This window comes from Podarcis vaucheri, assembly GCF_965113315.1.
Source record: "Podarcis vaucheri genome assembly, chromosome: 15".
NCBI lineage: Eukaryota > Metazoa > Chordata > Lepidosauria > Squamata > Lacertidae > Podarcis > Podarcis vaucheri.
In genome coordinates this window covers 18,040,731-18,051,318 of record NC_138753.1, presented here as the reverse complement: position 1 = coordinate 18,051,318, position 10,588 = coordinate 18,040,731, and the positions used below count along the sequence as shown (strand labels likewise).

Here is a 10,588-nt window from a genome sequence, read left to right as displayed (position 1 = left end):
GTTAAGAACTTAATTCATTCTGGAGGTCTGTTCTTAACCTGAAACTGTTCTTAACCTGAAGCACCACTTTAGCTAATGGGGCCTCCCGCTGCTGCTGCACAATTTCTGTTCTCATCCTGAAGCAAAGTTCTTAACCCGATGTACTATTTCTGGGTTAGCGGAGTCTGTAACCTGAAGCGTATGTAACCTGAAGCGTATGTAACTTGAGGTACTACTGTAATCTAACCTCTGTGCAGGTTTTGCCCAAGGAAATCAGAATGCTCAGTAAATAAGTTGTCCAGAGTAACCCCTGGCCACTGTGAGAACTGGATCGTAGATTCATAGAACGGTAAAGTTAGAATGGTCCCCCAAAGGTCATCGTCCAACCCCCTGCGATGCAGGAATCACAGCTAAAGAATTCCTGATGGAGGATGGGCATCTAGCTTCTCTTTAAAAGCTCAATGAAAGAGAGTCCACCACCTTGTGAGGATCTTTCATTCTCATCCCACAAGGCTCTTCTCATGTTCCCATGACTGAGCCAGGTCCTAAACCAGCCTAAATGCAAATTTTCTGGTTGAGGGACACATCTAAGAGCTGGTGTGCTCTCTCAGGGCTTTGTTGTCCCTGGGAAGTACAGGGTCTTCGATTCCCCCACCCCCAGGCTTTTTGGCCCCGTGACAGCAAAATGCAGAGGAAGAAACCCAGTTCTCAGAACCTTGGACGAGAGAGAGAGAGGAGGGAGAGAGAGATTCCACTCAATTCCTTTATTTATATATTTTATTTTTAATTAAAAAATAAAGGTTATCTTGATACATCTCTTTGCAGCCTTTGGGCAAAAATGCACCCTCAAACAAGACTATAGGAAACACGATGCTTATCTAATCTTGGCACACGGGGCTGGAAAATAAATGCAACGCTCCTCCTGCAAAGTTTTCTTCTGAATTCCGTGCCTCACTCTCCTCCCTGCCACCCCCAGATATTTCAGTGCTCCTAGAATAAGTGCCATATAAATCTGGAGACCAATGTATCCAAATCTGCAAAAGCTCTAAAAACACTGGTGTTGCTGTAGACATCGAAAATCTCCTTGGGTTGATATAGGCTTCACAAAGGGCTCGAGTTAAGAATCAGTTCACACCTTATTTCTAGGAACTTCAGTTGGGGGAAAAAGACTGGTCTTTAAATACTGATGCTGCAACATTTAGGTCCACAAGGAGGGATGAAGGATAAATTTGGTTCAGTCTACATTTAAAGGCAGCCCTTATCAAATGCACACTTCTCAAAATGATACACGGATAAAAAGGCACTCATCCTCTGAATTCGACACTTCTCCGAATTTTGCAATCCAGTTCTCTAAATGTACATGTGTACACTAAGGTAAAGGTAAAGGGGACCCCTGACCATTAGGTCCAGTCGTGACCGACTCTAGGGTTGTGGCGCTCATCTCGCTTTATTGGCCAAGGGAGCCGGCGTACAGCTTCTGGGTCATGTGGCCAGCATGACTAAGCCATTTCTGGTGAACCACAGCAGCACATGGAAACGCCATTTACCTTCCCGCCGGAGCGGTTCCTATTTATCTACTTGCACTTTGACGTGCTTTCAAACTGCTAGGTTGGCAGGAGCAGGGACTGAGCAATGGGAGCTCACCCCATCGCCCGGATTCAAACTGCTGACCTTCTGTTCAGCAAGTCCTAGGCTCTGTGGTTTAACCCACAGCGCCACCCGCGTCCACACTAAGGTAAAGTGTGCATAAAAATGCATACGTTGGTGAAAACAGCATGCAAAGGTGCTTTCTAATAGCGGAAACTGCTGGTGTGTATTAGGCAAAACTGCATGCAGAAGCATGCATATGTTAGAAAAATCTATGCTAAGGTGCTGATGAATTTTCATAAGGACTTTTAAAAAAATAAAATAAAATTGCAAACAGATGTGAAAATGTTGAGAACTGAACGTCAGATTGGACAAGTGGGGAAGTGACGTTGATTGATTTGCCTGTCTCAAGTTGCAACCCTTTCTCATCAGCAAGTGAATCCCATTGAACTCAATGTAGTTTACTGCTGACTCAACATGTTTAGATTTTTGTGGGTGAGTCAATCAACTGACTAAATTAGTTAAATTTGGGTTGTATTCCTATACCCACCTACTGAAGAGTAAGTACCATTTACCTCAGTGGGGTTCTACTTCTAATGCAAAAACTATAGGATTGCACTTTTAAATCCTTTCCAAGCATGTCTGACCTGCCTCATTCTGCCACAGAAATAGACTGCAGATAACTGAGGAAATTAGTCTTTGCAAATTTCAATGCAAACAGATTTTATCTGCATCTCCTGGACCAAAGTGTGGATCGGAACCCAGGCCCCACCTAAACTACATGGCTTCCTCCCAAAAAAATCTTGGGGACGGTAGTTTCTTAAAGGTGCTGAGAGTTGTTAGGAGATTCCCCCTATCCCCCTTACAATTCCCAGAGTTCCCTGAGGAGAAAGGAGCAAATTGTTAAAACCACTCTGGGGAAGGGGCTGGTCTCACCCACCTCCCACATGTAAAATCTTAACAGCCATGGGTTCCCCCCAAAGAATCCTGGGATCTGTAGTTTCTTAAGGGTGCTGGGAATTATAGCTCCGTGGGTGGTGAACTACAGTTCCCAGGATTCTTTGGGCAGGGGGAAAGTATTTTAATAGTATGGTGTGCACATAGCTTGATTCTCCATTCCTGATGTAGACCAGGCTCAATGATCAAGCGTGAAATAGTGTGAATCAACCCTTAGTTATGGCAACTTAAACTCAACTTATTGCCCCACTGTCTTTAGGGAGATGCAACAGCTGCACCTACACTGAGCCCAAGACCTGCTCCAGATTCTTCCCCCAAACTTCCTGTCATCATCCTTCCAGCATTCTATCAAAGAACAGGTGGCCAGCAGACAGCCCTCCTGTAGTTCCCTGGTCACTTTCCCCTCTTTTCACTGCAGTCATATGAATCTCAATGCACAAACTCCCAGCTCCATGGCTCAGCGGTAAAGCAGCTGCCTTGCATTCAGAAGGTGCTGGGTTTGATCCTTGGTAGGTCTAGGAGAGGTCCAGGTACATCTAGAAGAGTCCTCTACCTGAAACCTTGGAGAGCCACAGCTGGCCAGCGTAAACAATACTGAGATCGACTTGCTAGTATTCTCTCTTCTGGCCCAAACCAAGCCACTGCCAAGTAGAGGAAACAGACCCTTCTTCCCTCCCTCACTGCTTTTACACTCAGAAGGCAGATGATCAGGCAGCTGAGAGCAGAAGCAACAGGCTAGGGTTTGGTTGTGGGCCTCCAGAATAGGTCCAGGCCTTGGCAGGTACCCCGAATTGCTGGTCTTTGGTAGTGGCCCTGATCTTGGTGCATGCATGCTTCCGGGGCACAGAAAACACCTCTTCATGCAGCACATAGTTAAACCACTCGCTCTGCTAGGTCTGGCGGCTGCAGGCCCAAGACGGAGAAGAACGTTCCTCAAAGACAATACAGTGGACTGGATCAGCAATGTACAGTAGTACTTCGGGTTAAGTACTTAATTTGTTCCGGAGGTCTGTTCTTAACCTGAAACTGTTCTTAACCTGAAGCACCACTTTAGCTAATGGGGCCTCCTGCTGCCGCCGCGCCGCCGGAGGACGATTTCTGTTCTCATCCTGAAGCAAAGTTCTTAACCCGAGGTCCTATTTCTGGGTTAGCAGTGTCTGTAACCTGAAGCGTATGTAACCTGAGGTACCACTGTAATACAGAAACGTATCTGTGTAGGTCTCCATTTCAAGGTATATTTGTATAAACTGGTGATCCCTGTATTTTAATGGTGTATCTCTGCATATTCTGTATAGTAGGCACAGAATACTTTTATTTCCTTTTGGGGGATAAAATGACCAAGATGGTCACAACAACAATTAAACTTTGACTTGACTACTCACTCCCACAGGAGGCAGTGATGGCCACCAACTTGGATGGCTTTAGAAGAGGGTTAACAAATTCATGGAGGAGGAGAGGGCTATTGATGGCTACTAGCCGTAATGGCTCTGCTGTTGAGAGAGTGTTATTATGGTCTGCCCCAGGTTGGCCACTGTGAGTACAGGGTGCTGGGCTAGATGGCCCACGGGCCTGATCCAGCAAGGACTCTTCTGAAGTCCTTAGATTAGGGTTGCCATACTTCTGGAATTTCCCGGACATAGCCGGGATCCGTCTGTCACAAATGGCATGCAGGCGGAATTTTCGAAAAAACGTCCAGGGAAAATCTGGGACAGCCCATATCAAGAGTGTTGGTTTTTTGGCGACGTTCCTAAAAAGTAGCTCAACAACTTGGGGCAAAAAGGAAAAAAAGAAAAGAAAAGTACAACAACTTTTCTGTCTGGATTTTCACTTTTGGAAACATGGCAAGCCGACCTTAGATATGCCTTCTCTTCTGACATCAACAAGGAACTCTTCTACTGAGAGTTCGCATATTGCTTCATTGAGATCAGGATTTCCTACGCTAACTGGCTGTGGCACTCCAGAGCTTCATGCATGGAACTTCCCAGCTCCACCTGGAGATCCTGTCAGGAACCGAACCCGGGGCCTTTTGTCTTTAAAGCAGATGCTCTACCACTGAGCTACCACTTTCCCTTCCATGTGCGCCAGAAGTTTGTATTGCCACCACTGAGCTCTGGGTGGCTACAGGCAGGCCTATCCGCTTGCCCCTGCTGCAGCCAATGGAACTTCCCCATCCACCATGAACCAAACCAATACATCCAACAACTCTTGCCTCTGCCCCAGCCTCTTGCCCACCTCCTGCCACCACTTCAGTCTTGCCCCTATGGGCCACTGGTGCTGCCAAGCCCTCCAAGTCAGAGAGTGACTTGAGGAAGTCGGGCATCTGCTCCTGCGTTTCCCTCAAAGCCCCCCCCCCCCACTTTGTGGTGCGGGAACTTAAATATCTCAAACACCCCTGTTAAAAACACCTTTGCTGTGGCCCGTTCCCAATTAAGCACTGGTTGCAGAAGAATGCTATGTTGGAACGACGACAAAGGACCTCTTGTTTTGTTTGGCAGTCACTGCTCAGAACCCATTTCACAGATGAGGATAATAAGGGGGAAGGTGAAAAGGGACAGTTTTTTTTCTGGCAGCTGTTCGCTAAGGAGCCTCTTCCTCCCAGCTCCCTGTGCATTTCCAAAGTCTCAGATTTGCAAGCATGCAGTCTCTTTGGGAGGAGAGCTCAGGCCCCACTATCTGTGGGGAGGGTGTACACACTGCATTGGAAAGAAGGAAACTGTCGCTGCTGCCTACATGGGGTCTCTTTGCTCCACAGCGACCCACCCATACTGTTCAATTTCATAAGGCACCAAGTGTGCACGCCTCCAGTTTGTACATTGTCCTTTTGGGAAGTGTGGGGAGTTTTTTTCCTCTCTCTCTCCCTCTCTCTTAACTTGATGCAGTTTCTCCCAGAGGGGTTTCAGCTGTGTTTTTAGGAGATTCCTCTGTCTCTGAAGGGGCATCCAATGGCTCTCCGGTCAACCCACACTCTTCCGTGGCCTGGCTTTCCTCCAAAGCCGGCTTGTGAGCTTGGCTGTTCATCTTCTCCTCTGCTTCGATCTCTTCGGAGCTGGGAATGGAGTTTTTCTTGGGGCGGCCTTTGGGTTTTGTGGGGGCCTCCTGCCCACCTTTCAGGACCTGGAGCAAAAAAACAACAACACGCTGAGTGTCTAATAGCTGCTTTCATGGGGTTTTTAAAGTGTTAAGTTGGACCAGCAACAAAACCTTACAGCATGGAGAGTTCCTGTGCCCTGTCCAGCCTGCCATGCCCTCTCCCAGGATATTCCATCCCATCCCCTAGTTTTCCATTCCTCCTCCCAAAAGTCAGTCAGCATTCCAAGGCCACTGAGCATGCTCAGTCCTCAATAGGGTGTTTTTAGAGTTTCCCACCATGCTGATTTCTTTCCTGTTGTTTTTAGGGGTTTCCTCCAGGCCTGAAGATACCTCACTTTTGTTTCCCCATTTTGTCTAGGATTCTATCAGCACTCTGCAACTGAATTCACTGTTAGAGGAACTGATTCATCTTTTGCTCTGCAGCACTCAACTAGAACAAAAAGCATCAAGAGATTTTTTTTCTTGCCACTTAGAACTTTTTATTTATTAAAGTTAATTTTTGAAAAGGGGGCTAGAAATGTTCTTAAGTAAATAAATCTTAAGGCACTGATAGTGGAGGCAATCCACTCTGATGCTGAAAGGCATTAATAAAAGATTATTTTATTATCCCAAGTGTCAGAGAAGCAGGAGGATTCTTGGATGAAAATCACATTTAGGGATGTCACCCAACTAAGGAAGTCTACACTTCAATCCTATGCGGGTTTACTTTGAACTGAGTCTCACTGCCTAAAGAAACTGCAACTTAACTAATTTTTTTTTTAAAAAGTAACAACTAAGTTTTACGTTAAAAATGTGATTTTAAAAAAATGAGACACAAACCTTTTGCCCCTTTTCATTTCATTTCATTTTTGCCTTGGGCATATCCTGTACTCATGCCTCTGTTTACCACAGTACCTACCATTTTCTTCCACTTCATCCTGCGATTCTGGTACCAAGTCTTCACCTGAAGTTGAGTTAAGCCCAGGGACTGAGCCAGATCCAGCCTGGAAAACAAGAGATCCAAATCAACAACAGAAAGGAAGATGCACCATCCACGGCCAAGATCTGATTAGCTCACATCCTGCGGAAAGTGAACAAGTTGTACAGACACTGGAGGGGAAAACCAAGGAACACTAACAGCCAGGGGAAGATAGTCATCATCGACTGACAACGTGCCCTGTCCAAATAAATCAACTAAAGGAAGCTAAAGAGAAGTTGTAATTCCCCCTTTGGTGTAATTAACTGCGGGGAGGTTTCTCCCCCCACCCCCACAAATAAATAATTTGTTGCAAATGACAATGCAAACATTTGAGAGGTGCAGAAACGAGCAATGACTTGTTTGTCTGATATCATACAGTCCACGACTTAAGAAAGAAAATGATGCAGAGGGGAAAAGCAGAGAGATATGTTATGAACAGGGGCGTAGAAAGGGGGTGCAGGAGTGCAGGTCACCCTGGGTGTCATCCCTGAGGGGGTGACAAAATGGCACACCGTGGGGGGCGGCACTTACCGTGGGGCCTGGCCTGCAGTGCACCCGAGGCACGCGTCTCTTCTGGGAGGGACACGGTAGCTCGGGGCCCCACGCTGCCCGAAACGGCAGTGTGGGGCTTGCATCCGCCAGGCAGACTCTGTAGGCAGCTCGCCACAGCGCCCCCCCTAGGCGGATCGCCGTAGCGCCCCCCAGTGGGTGACTCACCCCGCCCCCACCACTCTGGGTACTGGAGCAGCTATTATTCATAAACAACCCCTGTTTATGAATAATAAGATCATGATGCCACAGAAGCACAACAGAGCCATCAGTAATAAGTCCTGGAATGCAAACTTAACTGATTGTTTCAGGTTGAACAGCATCACCTGCACAGTAATTTCCTGTGGGGCTTATATAGGAGAGAGACGGAGGCAGTAATGATTGGTGCACTAAGAGCTCATCCACACTTCTGCTTGCCTTGTGCAGTTTTCTGCTTGTCTTGTGCCTTTCTAGGCTCTGGTCCAAGCAGTTTTGCCTTTGCCCCACTGCTTTCCTCAGGAAAACCCGCTCTTTAGTGCTAAATCGGAACAAATGGCAATCTGTGGGAAACCCCATCGCTGCTTGTTCCGCTAAACCACAGCTTTTGTCAGGGGGGAGTGGCTGGGCAAACAAACAGAGGTGCAAATAAGTCCTAACTTGGAAAGAAGCCCCATTGAACGCAGTGGGATTTCTCCCTGAGTCAGCATGCCTTGGACTGGGCAGTTAAATTGCTTTCATTGCTCCTTAAAGCGACGGTCCCAAGAAGAGACTTACGTAAACACCCGCAAGTTCAGGCTGGCCAATTCTGCAGACCTGTGGTCTGTCTCATGCATGTTCAAAAACAACGTTAAGGGTTTGGTGGTGCTAAAACAGAGGCCACCAACCTTTCTGACCTGGGTGTGTGTCTGAGCGTACCATGTTGCCCATGAACACTGCAGCAGAGGACCTCTTATTAGTGGTTAGCGTGTCAGACTAGGACCTGGGAGACAAGGCTTCAAATCCCCACCTTGGGCCAGTCACTGCCCCTCAGCCTAACCTACCACACAGGGCTGTTGTGGGAATTAAATGGGGGGGAACCATGCACCCCCCAGAGCTTCTTGGAGAGAGAAAACTTCTTGTGCAAAGGTGGATTTGCTACTCTGGTTTTCCACAAAGGCTGGACAGCCAGACGGAACTTGGCTTCCTAAGGATTCAGAACTCAATGGCACTCAGATCAAACTGGGTTTCACCTGAGATTTCCTTGATAAGATATGGGAAGGTCCCCTCTGCGGGCACACACAAACACACAGCCAAGCACCACTGTGTTTACGTAAGGCCCGTTGGTTAAGGACCAAGTGAAAGACTAATCTCCTCGGATGAAACTTGCTGAACAAAGAAATCTGAAAGAGACCTGCTGGCATGACATCTTCGCTGTGCCTCTGCCATGATTAGCATCAGTGAACCAGAAACACAAAAGGTGCGAGGGCAGCCTAAGCCAAGCTTGGTGCACTCGGTCACGTCTCATACACACCACCAGCTGCACGGTAGATGACTCTGAATCACCCTGAAATTTGCCAGGTCGTTTTCTCTGCGGTGGGGTTCCAATAGCTGTGTTCACATGGCAATCGTTTTACCAGTTGGTTGCAGCCCCTAAAGGCCCAGAGGACTTGGCTTAAAGAGGGACAACAGGTGACCTACTTCTTCCACTCGTTACCCGTTTCTCAATGGGCTGGAAACATAGGAGAAACCTTATAGCAAGTTGGAACATGGGGCCATCTGGTTTGGTTGTTTGGGAACCTCGTACCCTTCAACATTTCAATAATAATAATAATAATAATAATAATAATAATAATAATAATAATACATTATTTATACCCCACCCATCTGGCTGGGTTTACCCAGCCACTCTGGGTGGCTTCCAACAAAATATTAAAAATACATTAAAACATCAGTCATTAAAAACTCCCTAAACAGGGCTGCCTTCAGAAGTCTTCCAAAAGTCAGATAGTTGTTTATTTCCTTGAGATCTGATGGGAGGGCAATTCCACAGGGCAGGCACTACTACCAAGAAGGCCCTCTGCTTGGTTCCCTGTAACCTCACTTCTTGCAAGGAGGGAACCGCCAGAAGGCCCTCGGCGCTGGACCTCAGTGTCCAGGCAGAATGATGGGAGTGGAGACGCTCCTTCAGGTATACTGGGCTGAGGCCGTTTAGAGCTTTAAAGGTCAGCACCAGCACTTTGAATTGTGCTTGGAAATGTACTGGGGGCCAATGTAGGTTTTTCAAGACTGGTGTTACATGATCTTGGCGGCTGCTCCCAGTCTATCTGCCGCATTCTGGATTAGTTGTAGTTTCTGGGTCACCTTTAAAGGTAGCCTCACGTAGAGCGCATTGCAGTAGTCCAAGTGGGAGATAACCAGAGCATGCACCATTCTTGTGAGACAGTCCTCAGGTAGGTAGGGTCTCAGCCTGCGTACCAGATGAAGCTGGTGGACAGCTGCCCTGGACACAGAAAAACCACTCGCTTTGATGCTCCCTCTACAATCAGCAGCACCGACTCATTCTAATGCTTACCTGCATTACAGGGCTGTTGTAATCATCGCTGAGATCAACTCTTTACGGAGTGTTTTGAACACTCGGCTTTGCTATAGCAACACCGAGTGTTATTATCGGCAGGGCAGAGCCCATCAAGGCTGCTGCTTATCAGGCCCATCTGCCCTCTGCTGTCATTAGCGAGCCTCGTCATTCAACGGTTCTCTTTGGGCTTTCTTTAAGACCCACATCAAAGGCAGCAAGGGCAAGGGCAAAGCCGTTGGCAAGACTCCTGAACAGTGTGCTGCTGGGCACACTGGTGTGAGGAATAGGGTGACCACATGCTCCACTTCATAGTGGGCGGCCCTATGTTTGAAGGGCTTTCTGGCCAAAGTCCAATTTAAAAATAAAGAGCCCTAAGGAGGGAGTGCAAGGAGTCATGAAGTTGAATGGCCACCCGAGCAAGAACACTGCTCTCCTTGCCATATGGTCTTTCCGACAGTGGTGAGGTACATTGCATCTCCATTTCCATGAGAGCAGTGACCTCTGAACCGGTATTAAGATATATAAATTAACTTTTTTTGCAAGTTTCATGCTAATCTGTGTCTGCTTTTGTCCCCTTTTCTGATGCTGAATGATGACTTCTCTTTTTTGGCAACACATAAGCAAAGTGCAAGTAGATAACTAGGTACCACTCTGGCGGGAAGGTAAACGGTGTTTCCGTGCGCTGCTCTAGTTCGCTAGAAGCGGCTTAGTCATGCTGGCCACATGACCTGGAAGCTGTATGCCGGCTCCCTCGGCCAATAAAGAGAGATAAGCGCCGCAACCCTAGAGTCGGCCACAACTGGACCTAATGGTCAGGGGTCCCTTTACCTTTAAGTAACCACTAGTAATAATTCCAGCATTGCACAGGGTTGGACTAAAGAACTGTTGGCGTTCCTCTTCCAGATCTACCGTTCTATGATTCTAGTTTCACAAGT

General features: G+C 47.3%; 1 protein-coding gene across 1 annotated transcript in view; it reads right to left on the bottom strand.

Moving 5' to 3' along the window:
- Positions 1-728: 728 nt before the first annotated feature.
- The window catches only part of BARX2 (BARX homeobox 2), a 45,963-nt gene continuing 36,103 nt past the window's right edge, over positions 729-10,588 (bottom strand). Inside the window, exons 3-4 of the mRNA XM_082200861.1 lie at positions 6,512-6,596; positions 729-5,637 (exon numbers count right to left, since the gene is read on the bottom strand). Of these exons, the coding sequence (XP_082056987.1) occupies positions 5,389-5,637; positions 6,512-6,596 (334 nt within the window). The 3' untranslated portion in view covers positions 729-5,388. The remainder of the gene's footprint in view (positions 5,638-6,511; positions 6,597-10,588) is intronic.